The 21,813-nt window shown below is 46.6% G+C and overlaps 1 protein-coding gene and 1 long non-coding RNA gene across 4 annotated transcripts in view; one reads left to right on the plus strand and one right to left on the minus strand.

Moving 5' to 3' along the window:
* The window catches only part of ADGRG7 (adhesion G protein-coupled receptor G7), a 92,528-nt gene that overhangs the window by 14,059 nt on the left and 56,656 nt on the right, over nt 1-21,813 (minus strand). For all 3 annotated transcript variants that reach the window (XM_068266172.1, XM_068266173.1, XM_068266174.1), the window contains exons 10-14: nt 18,924-19,094; nt 18,635-18,744; nt 8,487-8,815; nt 6,962-7,037; nt 352-513 (exon numbers count right to left, since the gene is read on the minus strand). In XM_068266172.1, the coding sequence (XP_068122273.1) occupies nt 352-513; nt 6,962-7,037; nt 8,487-8,815; nt 18,635-18,744; nt 18,924-19,094 (848 nt within the window). The remainder of the gene's footprint in view (nt 1-351; nt 514-6,961; nt 7,038-8,486; nt 8,816-18,634; nt 18,745-18,923; nt 19,095-21,813) is intronic.
* The window catches only part of LOC137545067 (uncharacterized), a 48,492-nt gene continuing 33,171 nt past the window's right edge, over nt 6,493-21,813 (plus strand). Inside the window, exons 1-2 of the long non-coding RNA XR_011025987.1 lie at nt 6,493-6,583; nt 20,432-20,543. This is a non-coding gene — a long non-coding RNA (uncharacterized lncRNA). The remainder of the gene's footprint in view (nt 6,584-20,431; nt 20,544-21,813) is intronic.

A 21,813-nucleotide genomic window follows, 5' to 3' on the forward strand; every position in this document is an offset into this window, starting at 1 on the left:
ATCTAGCAATACAAATTTATTGCCACCTTATCCAGTACGTATTACACTATTGGGGCTCTTGGTGTTCCCTGTTTTTATCTGTCCATAAACGAGCATGTCCGCACTGCACAGGATGCCTCACACGGAGTAGCACGGAGTCCTGCACCGGCACAGTGCTGACACGCTCGTTCACAGACGGAAGCTCGACCTTCAACAAGCCCTTGTCAAAGAGGTTTGGGAGGTCCCACCGCTGGATCTGTGAAGGCGAGGGTGACGAGGGAAGCCTCTAGATTATCTAGAGGCTTCTCTCTACCGAGGTAAGTACACATCTGGGACATTGTTCTTTCGGTACAATTTCAATAATTTACTCACCTAGGTAAACTTGGATTTTCCTTCCAAATTGACAGCACGGCCACTGCAATCACAATGCCAATATTTGTTACCAGGATGATGCCCGCAGGCACCAGAAAAGACCACAGCATGGGCTTTTTTAAATCCAACTTATTTTCCTCATCCTCACCAGCAAGCCAACAGCTGTAAGCAAACAAAATGGTGTGAGTTTGGTTCATGCAGTTATCAGTGTTAATAGTAGGAATGATGTACAGTGACCAATCTCAGCATCAAAACTGCACACAGATATTTTCCAGGTTTCTAGTCGATCTTGTTGACTCAGGAGTCATCATAATTTTCTTTGAAGGAAAAAGAACGGTGCTGCATTTTTCCCGGTGTTCATCAAAATGATTCTTGACATTGGCCTCAATTCACTAAGCTTATCTCCTGTCTTTAATAACATTTCTAGAGTTGTTACCATGGTGATGATAAGGCATGTAGTATTCAGGAAACATTTTACCTCAGGCAAACCTAAAGTTAACTCTTCTGTTTTTAAGTTAACTCTCCAATCTTTAAAATAACTCCAGAGTTAAAGACAGCTGTTAATTAACTGCGTGTGAAATTAACTACAGAGGAGGTAAATTAACTACAGAGGAGGTAAATTAACTACAGAGGAGGTAAATTAACTACAGAGGAGGTAACTTAAAGGGACTCCGAGCTCACGAAAAAAAGAAAAGTTGTACTCACCAGGGGCTTTCTCCAGCCCAGTGCTGGTCGGGAGGTCCCACGCCGGCGTCCTGGCTCCTCTCCTTCTCCCCGCTCCGGTATAGCTGACAGGCCGCAGGTCATCACGGCGGCCGGCGTGAAAGTACTGCGCATGCGCGCTTTAATCGCACATGCGCAGTACTTTCACGCCGGCCGCCATGATGACGCGAGGCGGCCGCCGTGTGACGTAATCCGCGTCATACGCGGAAGCTGCAGCCCGACACTCCACCGAGTGTCGCCCGGGCTGCGGCCTGTCAGCTATACCGGAGCGGGGAGAAGGAGAGGAGCCAGGACGCCGGCGTGGGACCTCCCGACCAGCACTGGGCTGGAGAAAGCCCCTGGTGAGTACAACTTTTCTTTTTTTCGTGAGCTCGGAGTCCCTTTAAGGAATGAAGAGAGGTTGTAACTCTCTCCTGTGTGGAGGTAAGTTTTCTCTTGCCTTATTATCTCTAGCATGATCTTAGTGAATTGAGGCCAATGTCAAGAATCATTTTGATGAACACCGGGAAAAATAAATAGACAGAGGTGCTTGTTCCCTGTTCGCTACACCCACCAGGCACAACATTTTTATTGGCCTGAAGAAGCAGGAAAATACCCGTGAAACACAATGGTCAATTAACTTAAATCGTTATACTATACATCATTATAAATCGTTTTACGATTGGCTTTTTCATTGAGCAAAGTAAGCCAACTACTACATCTCCGTTTTAACAGTTTTAAAGTATTTTATTATTTGTAAGTGCCCCCACTCTCCATTTACAAACTGGAAATGTTCACCTTTGTATTTCAGCTTGATAGGCTGTTCTATGAAGATTACAACTAGCAAAAGAGTGATTGTAATATAACCACTTCACAACTGAGGGGTTTTACCCCTTCAGCATCTGAGCAATTTTCACCTTTCAGCTCTCCTCCCATTCATTTGCCTATAACTTTATCATTACTTATCACAATGAAATTAACTATATCTTGTTTTTTTGCCACTAATTAGGAGTTCTTTAGGTGGGACATTATGCCAAGAATTATTTTATTCTAACTGTGTTTTAATGGGAAAATAGGAAACAATTGGGAAAAAAAATCATTTTTTCAGTTTTTGGTTATTGTAGTTTTTAAATAATGCATGCTACCGTTATTAAAATCCATGTAATGTATTTGCCCATTTGTTCTGGTTATTACACTATTTAAATTATGTCCCTATCATCACAATGTTTGGCGCCAATATTTCATTTGGAAATAAAGGTGCATTTTTTTAAGTTTTGCGTCCATCCCTAATTGCAAGCCCATAATTTATAAAGTAATATAAAATAATTTGTAAAGTAACAGTGCTATACCCTCTTGACATAAATATTTAAAGAGTTGAGTCCCAAAGGTAACTGTTTATGTATTTTGTATTGTAATTTATTTATTTATTTTTTCACAAAAAATGGTAACAATTGGGGAGTGTGGGAGGTAATGAGTTAATTTAAAATGTTAAAATATGTAATTGTATATAAAAAATGCTTTAGACTGTAGTTTTACTATTTAACCACAAGATGGCCACAGTAATTTTTGTGACTGATCCTGTAAGCGTAGGAAGTATGCTTACAGGAAGTGCAGTGAGGATGGGAAACATTTGCTCAGCTTCTCATGGAAGCAGCCGATCTTTGCTGGGGGGCTTAGATCAAGGAACGGGAACTGTTCTTCCCATTCATTGATCGCTGGGCGAGCGGGTGGCAGCGTGCACGAGCGCGGGAGCGCGGACAGCAGCGGTAGTGGCGGGGGTGCATATATCTATGCCCTGGGCGGGGAAATTAAGTTAAAAGGGGCGTAGATATACTGTACCCGGGCGGCGAAGTGATTAAAGTGTTAAGGTAACAAACACAACAGGGGTTGTCCACAGACCTCAGGAATCACTCTGTTAATCTCGGGGAGTCACAGATCATCGTAGGAGGTCCATCAAGCCTCCAATCATAATCCAGTCCATACACAATCAATAGGTTCCAGACTCAACCCTTGCACGAATAATCTTCAGAATTTATTGTAATAATGTATGCGGTTATACAGCAGACAAAAAAGCACAACGTTTCGGGCTACATGCCCTTTCTTAAAGAGACACTGAAGCGAAAAAAAAATTATGATATTATGATTTGTATGTGTAGTACAGCTAAGAAATAAAACATTAAGATCAGATACATCAGTCTAATTGTTTCCAGTACAGGAAGATTTAAGAAACTCCAGTTGTTATCTCTATACAAAAAAGCCATTAAGCTCTACGACTTTCAAAGTCGTGGAGAGGGCTGTTTTCTGACTTTTATTATCTCAACTGCTAGTTAATTTTTTACTTTTCCTCTGCCAGAGGAGAGGTCATTAGTTCACAGACTGCTCTGAAAGAATCATTTTGAATGCTGAGTGTTGTGTAATCTGCACATATTAGAGAATGATGCAATGTTAGAAAAAACACTATATACCTGAAAATAAAAATATGAGAATATTTTCTTTGCTGCTAATCTTCTAGTAATTATTCATAGTACACAACCAATTCATTATATCATATATTTTTTTTCGCTTCAGTGTCTCTTTAAGCACTTGAGAAAGGGCATGTAGTCCGAAACGTTGTGCTTTTTTGTCTGCTGTATAACCGCATACATTATTACAATAAATTCTGAAGATTATTCATGCAAGGGTTGAGTCCGGAATCGATTGATTGTGTATGGACTAAAGTGTTAAGGTACCCATTAGTGAGGAGCATGGATTTTGCATAATTGTAATTTCGCATTGTACTTCGCAACTACGATGCGAAATCGTAATACAAAATTTGGGAAAACTCTTTTCAGCCTGTACTGGAACAAACTATATTATTGCATTGCATATATAAAGTACAAATAGTCCCTCACTATTGTGAGATACTATTTGTACTTTATATCCAATATTGATGTGACCTAGGCCAACATGCACCCAGTATACAAATAAAGTCTGTGGTCTGTATTTTTGTCATGTTTTTAGGGTGTTTGGGGTGTTTGTAGTAAAGCAGAAAAAAAGGAGACATATGGCTAATGGACAAAAAGGGCGCACCATAGGCTGCAATGCAAAATATCGGCTATTAGGCGCCAGAGAAAAAATTAGGGGTGCGTCCGACAAATAGCGGTTGCAGGGATCGTGCATAAGGTTTATGAAAAGACAAACACTTATATAGCTCTTTTCTCCTGGCAGACTCAAAGCGCCAGAGCTGCAGCCACTGGGGCGCGCTCTATAGGCACTAGCAGTGTTAGGGAGACTTGCCTAAGGTCTCCTGCTGAATAGGTGCTGGCTTACTGAACATGCAGAGCCGAGATTTGAACCCAGGTCGCCTGTGTCAGAGGCAGAGCCCTTAACCATTACACTTTCCAGCCACATTATGACAAATAAGGCTTATTACAAATATTGTTTACAAACTTGTTTTGACTTTTGGTTTTACTTATTTTATCGTTTTTAAATTTCGCTTTCAGGAGTGTAATAAGTAAATTTTTGTTTTCACTTATTTTATCGTTTTAATATTCGTTTTCATAAACATAATGCTTAAATATTGTTTTTAAGCTTATTGTATTACAAATATATCGCTTTTGGTATTAACCTTGTTTTCAGAATTATAATGAGTAAATTATAGTTTTCAGATTTATTATCTTACTAATATATCGTTTTTAATATTACCGTTATTTTAGGATTTTTAATGCGTAGGTGATTGTAAGGCTATTTATTCTAATACAAATACATAACTTTTACTATTCATAAGATTTTTAATGTGTACGTGATTGTAAGGTTATTTATTCTATTAAAAATATATAAATTATTCTATTCATGTTATTTGTAGTGAAGTACTTTACGGTATCAAATATATTATTTCTATGTGTGTAAGGGTGTTTATGCAGTGGGGATGGTTAGGATTAGGTACCACCACGGGGATGGTTAGGTTTAGGCACACCAGGGGGGTGGTTAAGGTTAGGCACCACCAGGTGGGTGGTTAGGCACCACCAGGTGGGTGGTTAGGTTTAGGCACCCCCAGGTGGGTGGTTAGGGTTAGGCACCACCAGGTGGGTGGTTAGGGTTAGGCACCCCCAGGTGGGTGCTTAGGGTTAGGCACCAAAAGTGGGTGGTTAGGGTTAGGCACCACCAGGTGGATGGTTAGGGTTAGGCACCACCAGGTGGGTGGTTAGGGTTAGGCACCACCAGGTGGGTGGTTAGGGATAGGCACCCCCAGGTGGGTGGTTAGGGTTAGGCACCAAATGGTGGGTGGTTAGGGTTAGGCACCACCAGGTGGGTGGTTAGGGTTAGGCACCACCAGGGGGGTCTTAGGGTTAGGCACCACCAGGGGGTGGTTAGGGTTAGGCACCACCAGGGGGGTCTTAGGGTTAGGCACCACCAGGGGGGTCTTAGGGTTAGGCACCACCAGGAGGGTGGTTAGGGTTAGACACCACCAGGTGGGTGTTTAGGGTTAGGCACCACCAGGTGGGTGGTTAGGGTTAGGCACCACCAGGGGGGGTCTTAGGCACCACCAGGGGTGGTTAGGGTTAGGCACCACCAGGGGGGTCTTAAGGTTAGGCACCACCAAGGGGTGGTTAGGGTTAGGCACCACCAGGGGGGTGGTTAGGGTTAGGCACCACCAGGGCGGTGGTTAGGGTTAGGCACCACCAGGGGGGTGGTTAGGGTTAGGCACCACCAGGTGGGTGGTTAGGGTTAGGCACCACCAGGTGGGTTTTAGGGTTAGGCACCACCAGGTGGGTTTTAGGGTTAGGCACCACCAGGGTCTAGGGGTTAGGAATAGGTTCAGAGAGGGCTCTTTGTGAGCATATGGTTAGGTATAGTTCCAGTACAATATTTTTAATTTATACAATTTATTAAATTATGCTTATTAACAACACCAAGGGGGGGGGGGGGGGGGGTTAGGGGTGTCTGGGGAATAGGGATAGTTCTCTGTGAGAGTACAGTTAGGTATAGTTGCAGTAAAATACCTGTAATATCTACAATTGTATTATTATGCTTAATACAAGTGTACATATTGGTTTTTGTTATGGACGGTATTTTGCCATTTCATTTCCATTAATTCGACATATTTAGCACTTGATTTTTGTTTATAATATAGTAGTAAAAATGTTTCTGTACCGTGTTAGCCAAACAATATATGTAGGTAGAAAAAAACAAAGTCTTGTAAAAGTAATACCTTTTAATGGCTAACTGATAACGTTAAATAATGCAAGCTTTCTGGGATCTAGTCCCCTTCTTCAGGCATATTTCCAGATGTAAGCAGTAGTAAAACACTGATGCAGCGAAATAGCAAACATAAAGATGGCAGTTGTGTTGGTAAAAGCTCACTGGCTCCAGCCTGCTGATCACCTGACATCTAACTGCTAAACAGCAACCAACACAACTGCCATCTTCATGTTTGCTATTTCGCTGCATCAGTGTTTTACTACAGCTAACATCTAGAAATATGCCTGAAGAAGGGGACTAGATCTCAGAAAGCTTGCATTATTTAACGTTATCAGTTAGCCATTAAAAGGTATTAGTTATACAAGACTTTGTTTTTTTCTACCTACATATGTTTATAATATAGAAACTAAAAATTTTGTTTAAGATAAAAACGTAAAATTTCGTCTATATCCTGCAACCTTTTTTCCAGACACCCTTTTTGCATGTACGTGTTTTTAGGGTGTTTGTGTTTCCATAACTATTTTGTATTTTTCAATATTTATGGTATTTTTGCTTTAATAGCTCAGTTGTGTGATTATATGCATATATACAGTACACATATGACACAGTTGACAGGCAACCTATGCTATTGCATACTTGTTTTGAGTCAATAATACACATTTCCCTCCATAGTCCTACCCCACTGCCTCCCCTGTAGGTAACTCAGGAGGAATAAAACAATACTCACTACTCTTTTCGATGATAATTGTTCTCACCGATGTATGTGGCAGCAAATGTTATTAAGACAATTATTGCTGGGAGTCCTGTGACAAAACACAACACAGGTCAATATTAGTGAAAGCCAAAGTAAGGTTTATAATTCTAGGGATCAACTGTTAAAAGTAGGAGGTTTGTGGCTCTAGCCTCTTACATGTTTTACAGAATGTGATCCAAATGTCTGACATAGTTCAAAACAATAAAATTGGCCTCTGCAAGGTGGCGGTGCTGCCGAATAAAATAATATCGGACTATGTCCGATACTCTGATTGCCTCTGGCCATCCGTCCCCGCCGCTGTGCCAGCCATCGCTTTCAGACACTCCGCCGCTTTCACTTCACCCTAGAAGTGTCGCTGCCGGATTGGGCCTGGCACGGCATCCCCTATGTGGACCAAATTGATGGACAAAGTCTGCCACTTTGATCTCCTCCACGAGCAACGAGCACAACATAATCACGATATTACACTGGTGTTCGTGCAAAGCAGCAGAGCTACAGTACGCAAACACGCCTCTCGTGATCGCGCTCATATGGCCTGGAGCGTTCTGCACAGGCGCAGTAGTTCTGCATCTGCACAGAACGCTCCAGGCAACGTGGGCGCAAACGCGAGCGGCATGGCCACACTCGAGCAGGTGCAATCTCCAACGGAGGGGACCCCAGGACACCCGGGCTGCGGCAAGGGACATATAGGCTGCCAGGGGCTGGATGAAGCCCCGGGTAAGTAATTTTTATTTTATTTCCTTGGACCTGTCCTTTAAAGAGAACCCGAGGTGGCATTGTATTACGTTACTGGGGCACAGAGGCTGGTTGGTCACACTAACACCAGCCTCTGTTGCCCCATCGTGTGTCTCAAAGACCCCCCTGCTCGCCGCTATACCCCCGCAGTGCTGGCGACACGCAGCGTGTCGCCAGCACAATGTTTACCCTAGCGCTGTCTGTCAGCGCCGCTCCGCCGCCTCCTCCGCATCGCCGCTACCCGCCCTCATCCCTTCCCTCCCACTGATTGGAGGGAAGGGACGAGGGCGGGTAGCGGCGATGCGGAGGAGGCGGGGGAGCGGCGCTGACAGACAGCGCTAGAGTAAACATTGTGCTGGCGACGCGCTGCGTGTCGCCAGCACTGCGGGGAGTATAGCGGCAAGCAAGGGGGTCTTTGAGACACACGATGGGGCAACAGAGGCTGGTGTTAGTGTGACCAACCAGCCTCTGTGCCCCACTAACGTAATACAATGCCACCTCGGGTTCTCTTTAAGCTTCAGGTTTACTTTAAATGGATTTGGGAGGGAGTTCCAAAGATGGAATGCAGTCCTAGAAAAGTCTTGAAGCTATTGCACAGGAAGAAGTTAGGAGTATGTTGAATGATATGTTAACCTTTACAAATAATAATATCAAGCACCATATTGATATAATAATATTAAAATAATAATAATAATAATAATAGCATTGTTATACTGTATACTGTGCTGTGTATTATAACAAACAAACACAAGCAAAATATTACCCCATCCAGTGATGAGTGCACTCCTGATGAAGTAATGTGGCGAAACAAAAGAGACATGAATCAGACGAACGCAAAACTCTGCCGCCAACATAGCGGTCAACACAAATGTTGCTAGGAGGAAGTAGTGCAGTAAAACCGCCAGGGTTGTGCACACCCCATCCTGAAAATCATCAAGGTCAGTCTGCAGAAATGTATTCAGTGGATTGGAGGTTTCATCAGTTTCCTTGTTACTTGGGTACTTCACTGCAGCAATAAATACGACATAGAAGATGAGCATAGCTGTGCAGAGACTCATCAGTATCCACGACACCTTCTGCTTCTTCCTGAAACTATCAAACAATCACACATTTAAAGTGGGATAAAACTCTGACATAAAATTCTATAGAAATGTGTTTTCCTAACAGTGGCATAACTAGACATCACTGGGCCCCCCTGCAAAGCTTTGCATGGGGCCCCCTCCCACTAAGGTGGCTGGGCGCTGTACACAAGAGCCTGATGCACACTGAATGGGGACGGTCTACAAATCTTTGTCTGCAAACTTTGTATGATTCCTTATCAGTGGCTGAGCAGATGCAGTCATTAGAACAATTGTGCAGAGAGTAGAAAGCTTCTTCTTTTCTTGCCCTTAGTTGTCAGTCTATCAGGATGGGCCCCCCTGTGGCTTTTGGGCCCTCTTGCAGCTGCATCCCTTGCAGGGTCTATTGTTACGCCCCTGTTTCCTACTTTTTATTACCCATACAGTTATCATATTTGCTTTTGTGCACAAGTAATATTGTTCATTTAAAAAATTACAAGTTCCTAAAGTACAGTTTATCTGCTCTGAAAGCTGCCATTGCATTCTATTCAAGCTGCTTTTATTCTATATTAAAATCTTCTAGTGAGTTGTTCTGAACTGTGTGCATGCTTGAAGCAGAGAGAGCTTCACATTGAGCTCATTTTCAGTTGTTACATTCAATGGGCTTGATTCACAAAGCAGTGCTAATGCATAGCACGACCGTAATATGCATTTAGCACGCAATGTGACGCGTGCAAAGGTTTGCGCGCAGTTACGTGCGCGCGATAACTCGGCACAGTGTGCACATTACCATGCGACAACCTTCGGCTGCGCACGCACATAAATCTTTACGCGCGCAAACCTTCACGTGTGTCACATTCGTGCTATGCATTAGCACTGCTTTGTGAATCGAGCCCAATGTAACAACTAAGGAATGGAAACAAAAGATACTGTTATCTCCACTTCAGATGGGATTCTAAGCTGAAGCGGCTTTCCATGACAGGACAAAGGACAAATCACAGGAGTCTAAAGGCACAGATTCTCTGGCTACCGGAATTGGCCCTTCATGAACTCAAAAACCCAAACTGAGCCGAAAGTGCGGTGGCTGCTTGGCCCAACTGTCACCTCTCGCCTTCTTCCCCTGCCTGGTGTAGGTAGCTACAGGTGCCATTTAGCATTAGGTAGCCAGAGGTACCCCCAAGTATTAGGTAACTAGAGATGCCTCCAGGCTGAAGAGAGATCTCATCAGTGGAGAGCAGGGTGAGAAACCGCTGATTTACACTTTGCTTGGGACTCTGCATAGGGAAGGAGGGAGGCACTTGAGAAGGGGAGTGAGCCAAATTTCCACCACCAGACACCCGTAGACACGAGACTACCGTGCCTTATGGAAAATCCGGCCCTGGCAAAACCAGAACTGGCACGCAGCAAAGAAGAGATGGATCACAATGAAATGAGGCCCTAGAGCACAGGTGTTGAACTCCAGGTCTGGAGGGCCAGATCCATGCCAGTGTTTAGGATAGACTGAGAAAGAAAGGAATGTGTTCTACCTGATGGACCACACCTTTCCTGATTTAGACCCATCAATTCATTTGAGCTGTATCAAAAATGTGTGAGGACCTCGGCCCTCGAAGGACCGGTTTGACATCCCTGCCCTAGAGCAAGGTAATATCTTTGGTTCCAGCTTATGGTCCTTGTGGTAATCTGAGATGGGAGAGGGGTCAAGGAAAGTGGTAGTTGGGCCCCATGAGTCCTAGACTGCTTGACTCCATGCCTGCCTAGGTGGCCCTGTGGATGATCTTGCTCTGCAACAGAGACAACAGCAAAGTCTAGGCTGGAGTAGAGCGAACGCCTCACCCCAAAGTAGGCTTTGCATCCGATTTTGCCATCTCCAACTATAGCCTAATATCTGGGAAATATGTTTTAGTGTGGTTAGGGCCGGTTCAGACAGACGGTTGTCGTTAAAGAGACTCAGAGAAGAAAAACTAAGAAGAATCGATACTTATCCAGGGCTTCCTCCAGCCCCATAAACACATGTGAGTCCCTCGCCGTCCTTCCATGGACTGCTGTTAAGCCGCTATCAGCCCATGTAACTTGCTCAGTCGCATCAGTCTGGGTCTACTGCGCATACAGTAGGTCCACGCATGCGCAGAAGACCTAGACTGAGCCCGACTGAGCCTGGTACCAGGGCTCATTGTGGCTGAACGGCAGACTGCGGGACTACAGCGAGGGACTCACACGTGTTTAGGGGCTGGATGAAGCCCCGGATAAGTATGGATTCTTCTTAGATTTTCATCTCTGAGTCTCTGTATGCGTCGGCATCCACTGTGTCCTGCATTGAGATAAATGGAAGAATTCATCTCTATGTGTTTACTGCCGATTGCTTTCTATTGGCCAAGTGCCATGATCAATCGCTAGGAGGAATTGATGGTAAACAATGCCAAACGCTTTTCTGCTCCGTAACAGAGCAACATGTGACCATACCAAAAAAAGCTGTGTGCCGGCTGTGTGAACCTGCCCTCAGGGGTTACTGTCTCTTATGATTTTTTTATTGCGGTCTTGCATCCCAATCTGTGTGAATACCAATCATTCCTGTCCAGACATAAAGTGTAGACATTTCTCCAAGTGTGAGAGAGACAGCAACAAATATTTTTTTTTTCTTTCTTTTTTCTTCAAAATGGGTTAACACCCGAAAATACAGTGCGGCGCGCGGCGAGACGCGCTGTGCGCATGCGCACAAGGGATTGCGCGCACAGGAAGCTGCGCGCGTGCGCAATGTGTTGCGCGCGTTCTGCGCATGCGCAGAGCGCTAATTTTGGCGCCAACACTTAGTATAAAAGCAGCACTGCCCTTAGCTGCAGTGCTGCTCGTTCTGACAGTTTGCTGGTAATCTACGTTCCTGTATCTACCTGATTCTGATCCTCGTTGTGACCTTGGCCTGTGACCCCGACTTCCGCTGATCTCTGTTTGCCCCGACCTTTGGCTCTGTTACTGGATTTCCGCTGTCTGCTGCCTGCCTCGACCTCTGGCTTGTGACCCCGACCACCGTTGATTGCCGCCTGCCTTGACCTCTGGATTGTGACCCCGACCACCGTTGATTTCTGCCTGCCCCGACTTCTGGCTTGTGACCCCGATCTTCCCGGACCACCACCTGGACTGGATCTTCAGCTCTCATCTGTCCACTGCAACTCCACAATCAGTGTCACCTGTTCTCCTAACCACTCGCTGAGGCAATCCCAGTAGTGACCTGGTAGGGCACTAGGCAGCTAAGTTCCACATCCCCCTCCTGGGGGTGTGGTCCTGCACTCCCCTCAAGGGAGTGTGGGTGAAGACCCGTGGTCACCTAGACTCCACTACTGGGTAACGCCTCTTCCTTCGTGGGAAGGTCAACAGGGACTGAAGAGAGACTCTAACAGTAACGAGCAGCCAAGATGGACACTGGTGGAGCTCGTTCCCCCGTGGAGATCCTTTATGACCTTGTGACACAGCTTCGAGTGTCTGTGGATGAAGTCCAGAGAGGCTACCAGGAGATCCGAGATCAGCTCCGAGGTCCTGTTCCTGCCGCAGATAATGCTTCTGCTCCTGTTCCTGCCCCGGTGGTTCATCCCCCAGCTGATGAGATGCCAGCCCCAGGAGAGAATGCCACTTCTCCTCCCCCTGAACCAAGATTGCCCTTGCCAGAGCGTTTCTCGGGGGACCGCTCAAAATTCCGCTGGTTTCAAAGTGCCTGTCGTCTGCATTTTTCTTTGTTACCAAGAACCTTTGCCAGCGAAGAGATCAAGGTGGGGGCTGTCATATCCCTACTTCAGGGGGAACCCCAGGCATGGGCTCTTCGTTTGGTGGAACAACAGCATCCAGCTTTACAGAGTCTCAACACCTTCTTTGAGACCATGGCGGAGATCTATGACGATCCAGGAAGAGCTGCTTCTGCCGAGAGCGCTCTTCAGTCCCTTCGGCAGGGAAGAAGACCTGTTGAGGATTACGTGATGGAATTCCGCCGTTGGGAAGCTGACGTCGCTTGGAACGACGCTGCCCTGAGATTCCAGTTTCGTCAAGGACTTTCTGATACCCTTAAGGACGAACTGGCCAGAGTTGGGGTTCCGGACTCTTTAAAGGAGCTTATTCACCTTGCTATCCAAATAGATAGACGTCTCAGAGAGCGACGTTCGGAGAGAACGGGATCTATTAGACCTGCCTGGAGCCTGCCTAATCCGAGGCCTGCTGTTACACCTCAACCGTCCATTCCTCCTGTCTTGGACGAGCCCGAGCCGATGCAGATAGGTCTTGCCCGTCCCGCTCTCTCACAAGAAGAAAGACAGCGCCGAAGATCTGCCAATCTGTGCTTATACTGCGGAGCGTCAGGCCACTTCCGGATCAACTGCCCGGTCAGACCTCCTGGTGAGCTTGAATTTATTGTATGTGCAAGTGGTTCTCCTACTCCTCCGCTTGCTTCCTCTCATATTCCGCTCACTCTGTCGTTGCAGGGACCTCAAGGAAGGAGCGTCACAATTAAGGCCATTGTGGATTCTGGAGCCTGCTCCTGTTTCTTGGATATTCAGTTGGCCCAAGAACTTATGATTCCTACCTGCCGCAAGAGTCAACCCCTGGTCATCCAATTGGCGGACGGATCCGCCATTAGCTCCGGCCCTATCACTACAGAAACTCTGCCTCTCCTGGTCACTATTCAAGAGGAACATCAAGAATATTTGTGTTTTGACCTGTTACCCTCTCCGCTGTTTCCTGTGATCCTAGGAATGCCGTGGCTGAGAACCCATAACCCTGCCATCAATTGGGTCTCCCATGAGGTCTCTTTCCATTCAGAGTATTGTCTAAGTTCCTGCTTTCCCCGTGCTGGGGCCCTGTTTTGTATGAATTCTCCTCAGAAGGATATCATTCCTGAGGCCTACCACGACTTTCTGGATGTGTTCGACAAGTCTAAGGCGGACGCCTTACCTCCACATCGGCCGTATGATTGTCCTATCGATCTTCAACCAGGGGCCCCCATTCCGTTTGGAAGAACTTACCCGCTATCCGAGCCTGAGACTCTAGTTCTTAAAGAATATATTGAGGAAAACCTTTCCAAGGGTTTCATCCGTCCCTCCACTTCTCCTGCAGGGGCCGGAATATTTTTTGTTGAGAAGAAGGATGGTTCTTTGCGACCCTACATCGATTACCGGGAGATCAACAAGATCACCATAAAGAACCGCTACCCACTTCCATTGATGCCTGATTTGTTCCGCAGACTTCAGTCCGCCTGTATCTTCTCCAAGTTGGATCTGCGGGGAGCCTACAACTTGATTAGAATCCGAGAGGGTGATGAGTGGAAGACGGCCTTTCGTTCCAGATTTGGGCATTTTGAGTATCTGGTGATGCCCTTCGGGTTATGCAATGCTCCAGCCACCTTCCAGCATTTCGTCAACGATATCTTTAGGGATTACATTGACTACTTCATGGTGGTTTACTTGGATGACATCCTCATCTTCTCTTCTTCCCAAGAAGAACATCGCCTGCATGTACGGAAGGTCTTAGCCCGCCTCCGTACCCACGGACTTTATGCAAAACCTGAGAAATGCGAATTTGACCAAGTAAACGTGCAGTTCTTGGGCCTAAAGATCTCTCCAGGAGGAGTCGAGATGGACCCTCAGAAGGTCACCGCTATCTTGGATTGGCCAGTCCCTGTGGATCGTAAATCAGTCCAACGTTTCATTGGTTTTGCCAACTTTTATAGGAAGTTCATCAAGAATTTCTCCCAGATTGTTGCTCCCATTACCCAGTTGACCAGCACTGCTCGCTCCTTTCACTGGACTCCTGCGGCCCAATCTGCTTTTGAAAAGCTTAAGTCCTGCTTCACGTCTGCCCCCATCTTAAAACATCCTGATCCAGCTAAAGCTTTCGTACTGGAGGTGGACGCCTCAGAGATTGCTGTGGGGGCCATCCTTTCTCAGCGATTTGGCCCTAAAGCCATCCTTCACCCGGTGGCCTTCTTTTCTCGGAAATTAAACACAGCAGAAAGGAATTATGATGTCGCTGATCGTGAATTCCTTGCCATTAAGGCTGCCCTCGAGGAATGGCGATATCTATTGGAAGGGGCATAACAACCAATCCTGATCCTCACAGACCACAAGAACCTAGAATACTTACGTTCAGTCAAGAGACTTAGGCCACGACAGGCCCGATGGTCACTCTTCTTTTCTAGGTTTAACTTCCACCTAACCTACCGTCCCGGATCCAAGAATACTAAGCCCGACGCTCTTTCACGGATGTTTCAACCTGAGTCAGTCCCCGATCCGACCCCGGAGAACATCCTGTCTCCGCAACACTTCTTACTTCTACAATCCAGCCTCATGGAACTTATCAAGCAGACTTCCTCCCGGATTCACCCGCCGCTGGATCTCCCACTGGAAGAGGGACTCTATTACTTCCAGAACCAGGTCTTCGTTCCCCCAGAAGCCCATATGGCGGTGCTTCAGGCCTGCCATGACCACAAGTTAGCTGGACATTTCGGGGTCAACAAGACTCAAGAACTTGTTCAAAGAAAGTTCTGGTGGCCTGAGTTAATTAAGGACTGCAAATCCTATGTCACCTCGTGTGAGACGTGTGCCCGTTCCAAGACCACCCGTACTCGACCCTGGGGTCTTTTGAATCCTCTTCCTATCCCAACACAGCCATGGAGAGACATTGCCATGGATTTTATAGTGGACCTACCTCCCTCGGAAGGGTTCACCACCATCCTGGTTGTGGTAGACCGCTTTTCTAAGATGGCCCATTTTTTGCCTTTTAAGCATGTGCCCTCAGCTGCAGAGACGGCTCAAGTTTTCATTCGAGAGGTTGTGCGACTTCATGGCTTGCCATCCAGTATCGTATCTGATCGGGGGTCACAATTTACTTCACGATTCTGGCAGGAACTCTGCAGAGGTCTTCAAATCCAACTTTCCCTATCATCAGGGTACCATCCACAAACCAACGGCCAAACGGAGAGAACCAACCAAACGTTGGAACAATACATCAGGTGCTTCACTTCTGCTTCCCAGGATGACTGGTGTTCTCTACTGGCCACCGCCGAATTTGCCTTTAATAACTCGGTTCATTCATCTACTCATCAGTCTCCGTTCTTCATTAATTATGGGGTTCATCCCGTGTTTCTGCCTAGTCTGGATTCCTCTTCAGATTGTCCTGGAGTACAAGAGAGGATTTCTAGTCTACAACGTAACTTTGACACTGTCCACAGTATCCTTAAAGGGAACCTTAACTGAACGGGGGTTAAAGAGTTTCACTTACCTGGGGCTATTACCAGCCCCCTGCAGCAGTCCTGTGCCCTCGGTGCCGCTCTGGAATCCTCTGGTCCCCCGCTGTCACTTCGTTTCGTTTTTGACGACTCACCAGTCGCCGGCCGCCATGCGTATTATTGGACGCATTCACCAATGCAATTAGCGCTATTGCGGACCGCAACGCGTACAAAAATACGCGTTGCCGCATTCCGCACACGTAGATATGCGGCAACGCGTATTTTTGTATGCGTTGCGGTCCGCAATAGCGCTAATTGCATTGGTGAATGCGTTCAATAATACGCATGGCGGCCGGCGACTGGTGAGTCGTCAAAAATGAAACTAAGTGACAGCAAGGGACCAGAGGATTCCAGAGCGGCGCCGAGGGCACAGGACTGCTGCAGGGGGCTGGTAATAGCCCCAGGTAAGTAAAACTCTTTACCCCCCGTTCAGTTAAGGTTCCCTTTAAGCAGACCCAGGAGAAAGGAAAAAGGTTTGCGGACAGGCTTAGAAGAAAAGAACCGGATTTGTCACCAGGGGACCTAGTCTGGCTATCTACCGTCCATCTAAAGCTTCACTGTCCCTCAAAGAAATTCGCCCCAAGGTTCATTGGTCCATTCCCTATACTACAAAAGATCAATCCAGTTGCCTTCAAACTGACTCTTCCTGCCTCCCTCCGGGTCCACCCGGTGTTTCATGTCTCCTGCCTAAAGAAGGTGTCTCCTAACAACTTCCCTGGTCGCTCCTCTGATCCTCCTCAACCAGTCCTTGTTGAAGGTACAGAAGAATTCGAGGTAGAAAAGATTCTAAATAGCAGGAGAGTGAGGAATTCCCTCCAGTACTTGATCAAGTGGAAGGGGTTTGGAATTGAGGAGAACTCGTGGGAACCAGCTACTAACATTCATGCTCCTGCACTTATCAGAAGGTACCACCGAAAATTCCCTGACAAACCAGGTCCTAGGGGCACCCGGAGGTTGCCCCTAGGGGGGGGGCATTGTCACACTCACCATGGCGGCCATCTGCAACATCCCCAGAGACTTTCCTGTGTGCGCACGCGTGGGGGCTCATTTGCCTTACTATGCTCTCTCCCAGTGCGGCGCGCGGCGAGACGCGCTGTGCGCATGCGCATAAGGGATTGCGCGCGCAGGAAGCTGCGCGCGCGCGTAGCCGCGGCGCGCATACGCGCATGTGCGTGCGCGTGCGCAATGTGTTGCGCGCGTTCTGCGCATGCGCAGAGCGCTAATTTTGGCGCCAACACTTAGTATAAAAGCAGCACTGCCCTTAGCTGCAGTGCTGCTCGTTCTGACAGTTTGCTGGTGATCTACGTTCCTGTATCTACCTGATTCTGATCCTCGTTGTGACCTTGGCCTGTGACCCCGACTTCCGCTGATCTCTGTTTGCCCCGACCTTTGGCTCTGTTACTGGATTTCCGCTGTCTGCCTCGACCCCTGGCTTGTGACCCCGACCACCGTTGATTGCCGCCTGCCTTGACCTCTGGATTGTGACCCCGACCACCGTTGATTTCTGCCTGCCCCGACTTCTGGCTTGTGACCCGATCTTCCCGGACCACCACCTGGACTGGATCTTCAGCTCTCATCTGTCCACTGCAACTCCACAATCAGTGTCACCTGTTCTCCTAACCACTCGCTGAGGCAATCCCAGTAGTGACCTGGTAGGGCACTAGGCAGCTAAGTTCCACATCCCCCTCCTGGGGGTGTGGTCCTGCACTCCCCTCAAGGGAGTGTGGGTGAAGACCCGTGGTCACCTAGACTCCACTACTGGGTAACGCCTCTTCCTTCGTGGGAAGGTCAACAGGGACTGAAGAGAGACTCTAACACCTATAGTCCAAATGCAGGGAGTTCCTGACTTGTGAACGGCTGCCAATATGAACTTCCAACCTGCCGCAATGTCATGGACTCCCTGTACTGTGCCCATGCAGAGGAGGACACAAAGGGGGCACAAAGGGGCATAGAGGAGGACACAAGAAGGACAGAGGCGGGCACATGGGGTTCACAGGAGGACAGAGGAGGACACAGGGAGACACAAGAGGTACAAGGGGCCATGAGGTACAAAGTGGGCATAATCCACAAGATGCCCCTTCACCATGGATGCACCAGGTTTAGTACAATTTTTTTCCCCTGGTTTTTGTCCTCTAAACCTAGGTGCTTCTTATGGTCAGGGATGTCCTATAATCCAAAAAAATACGGTAGTTTTTTTGTGGTTTTTTTTGCTATAACTTATTTTCTGTCTCCGGTGCTACCAGTTTTTATGTTAAATTTCAACTGCGGCCTTAGTACCTATAACACAAATAGACATTCAAGTCTACTAATTAGGCAGGCAAGCTCCCCAAATAATATATAATTAGGCAGCATGTCCACCATAAACACAATCCAACATGTACCCCAAATAACATAAATAGGCAGACTGTGATACAGATAACAAAATTAGGCAGTATGTAGCCCACATACACAAGTAGACAGACTTGACCCCCAAATAATGTAACTAGTGGCCATACTATCTAATTTGACACAGGCTCACTCTAAAATAATCCTACATGAATGAGCTAGTCCAGGAGGATAATTTCTCACTGATTACATTCTGAATGATCTTACCTGGCATACAGCAGAAATACAACAGTGACAGCCAGTCCAGCCATGGAGAGGGCACAGCCAGTAGTGGACACAATATCTAGTGCTGGATGTGTGATATTTTCTCGGAACTTCTGCAAATGGAAACATGGAGCACTTAGCGTATGCAGAACAGTGATCCTATTCCACACAAGCTTCACCTTCAAATGACCCAAGAACCAACCACCTATGCAGGGCCAGATTTCCACCCAGGACAAGAGGTAAGAAGGGACAGGCATAAGGCACTGGGTGAGGTGAGATTAGAGCTTCTTACCATTAATACAGCAAAGTTGGTTGTATGATTGCAGGTACATCGCAGTAACATGGTGCCATTTATCCTGATCAACCCTTCTGTAACCTTCCCACAGTTTTTAGTACTCCATTCACCCTTGTCGTAGTCCCAGTAGACACACGCGTACTGCGTCAGAATAAATGATGTGTTGACCTGCAAAGACAAGCACAGAAGAAAGGTTGTTTTGACTTTGTGAAAGATCTTACTTGGGCCCTATTTACACTTAAAGGGAAACTGAAATGAAAATAGACTTATGAGGTAATGAATTGTATGTGTAGTACAGCTAAGAAATAAAACATTATCAGCACAGGTATGAGTCTGATATTGTTTCCAGTACAGTAAGAATAAAGGTGCATACACACGCACTACAGCAGCCAACAACGGGTCCGTCGGCACCTCCCGCTGGGCGGACTTTCAGCAGACTGTAGTGCCTGTGTACGCACTGTCGGACCCGTTGTTTGCTTCTGTAGTGCGTGTGTACGGACCTTTAAGAAACTTCAGTTATCTATGCAAAAGAGCTTCACTGAGCACCACGACCAATACATTTGTGGACAGCGCTGTCTTTTGAAGCTATTATCTCAATAGTCTCATTGTTTCTTGTTTGTTTATGATTTTCCTGCAGAGGAAACTTGAAAGGTCATTCGCTCTCCTCTGTAAAACCATTTAGAATGCTGAGTGTTGTGTAAACTGCACATATTAGAGAATGATGCAATGTTATTAAAAAAAAAAAAAAAAAAAAAAAAAAAAAAGCTCTATATGAAAATAAAAATATGAGACTATTTATTTGCTACTATTGTTCTATTAATTACCCATACTACACAGAGAATTATTTATATCAAAAGTTTTTTTTTCGCTTAATTTTCACTTTAATGTGTTGCGTTGAGTTGTGTTGCATCCCATTTGTCAAATAAGAATAATAATTTAAAAAAATAGATACTACAGTAGAGTGAAGCCTCTGGATGATCCAGAGACATCCCTGATCCTCCCTGACCCCTCCTCTGCCAGCCGGGACCATCGTCATCTTTGTTGCCGTGCTCCCCTCCATGTAAAAGCACTGCACAGACTCCAGTGGGGCTTATGCCTGCTCGTTAGTACGGAACCGCTTGTGCATGGCTTTTCCCTCTATGCTCAAGTGGCTCCATACTGCGCACGTGCAAACCCTTCTGGTGCATGCGTGGGCCATACTTTGTGCTTGTGTAGTGTTGTCTGTGCTCTTTTACAGATGGTAGTGAGGCCGTGAGCAATATTCAACATTAAAGAGGACCTGAACTCCACAGGAGAGAAGGAAAACACAGAGAAGTCCACCCTGTTTGTATTTAGAGATAACGATAACGGCCTGTGTCTGATTCTCCCTTATCTGCTAGTAATAAATCACTGTAATTTGAGCTGGCATCTCTGTCTGACCTGTGCTCTGTGTGCCTTTCAGACAGGGTGTAAGTAAACACAGGATATTAACCCTGTGTGTGCTTCTTGCTGTTGCTTTCTTTTAGAGCTGAGAGGAAGTCCTGGGTTTCGGTCTGCTAACGGTGCTGACACAGAAACGGAGGGACATTGGAATATCGGGGAAGCCTCTGGACTACCCAGGGGTTTCCTGCTACTGAGGTAAGTTTTATTATTGTTATTTAGTGTTTCTATAGCTCCAACATATTCCACAGCAGTGTACAAAGTATATAGTCTTGTTACTAACTGTCCCTTGAAAGGACTCACAATCTAATCCCTACCCAAGTATATCACTTTTTTTTTGGCTCCCTTCAGGTACCCGTTAAGGCCCCATTCACACTTGCGTTTTGGCAAATAAACGGACCGGATCCTGATCGGATCCTGACCTGATCCTGATCAGAACCGTACGGTTCCGATCCGTTTGTATCAGGCATGCATCAGGCTGGCATCCGGATCCGTGGGCAAAAAATAGCGAAATTTAAAAAAAAAAATGTTGGGGTCAGCAGAAGGTGCACCTGGTGCACTTGTAGAATCAGGTTCCTCCGCTGTAGGCCTCACCTCCACCTCCGACATTCTGCCAAACAGCTCCAGCACGTCTGTCACTGCTGACATGCTTGGCCCATGTGTCCCCATCCGAAATGGCCGCTTGGATACGCATAGGAAGTGGGGTAGAACGTCAGGTTTTTGTAGGCAGTGTGTTCTGTGCCTTCCGTTCCCCATTGGTTTCTGTGTTCCTGATGGTGCTGTCAGGCTCAGGTCCGGCTCCGGTCCGGGTGCGTGGGCCGGAGATCCGGACCAAAAAAATAGCGCATGTTGGAAAAGAGTCCGGAGTCCGGATCCGATCCGGCTCCGTACTGTACGGAACGGACGCGTGTGAACGTCCGCATAGACTTTACATTGCTATGCGGAACGTACGCTCCGTTTGTACAGTATGCGGTCCGGATCAGATCCGGAAAATCCGGATAGCGAACGCTAATGTGAACCGGGCCTAAAGCAGTGGTCCTCAAACTAAGGCCCGCGGGCCGAATGTGGCCCCCTGAGGCTTTTTTACTGGCCCCCCACACACAAAATGTATTACTTATAGATGCGGTCTGCTACATCTTTAAATATTGGTGGCCTACATATAGAATAGCGGTGCTGGCACCACCCATCCACACGGAAGCCAGAAAGTAGTAATTCGCTGGTTTCCAATCAAATTCCACATCAGGTGACACTGCTGTCCAATTGGACTTCAGGTTGTCACCTGGGTTTGCTTCACTGTCTGGCCCGCAAAGACATCATTTTATGTATATTCCGGACTCCCAGCAGTCTGAAGTACGTTGACCCGACCGTCCACCCAAAATGTTAGGGGACCCCTGCGTTAAAGAGTAACTGTCGGCCAAAAAAATAAAAAATCAAGCCTCTATTTTTTTCTGGTAAACAAATAATAAGG

This window comes from Hyperolius riggenbachi, chromosome 2 (assembly GCF_040937935.1).
Source record: "Hyperolius riggenbachi isolate aHypRig1 chromosome 2, aHypRig1.pri, whole genome shotgun sequence".
Lineage (NCBI taxonomy): Eukaryota > Metazoa > Chordata > Amphibia > Anura > Hyperoliidae > Hyperolius > Hyperolius riggenbachi.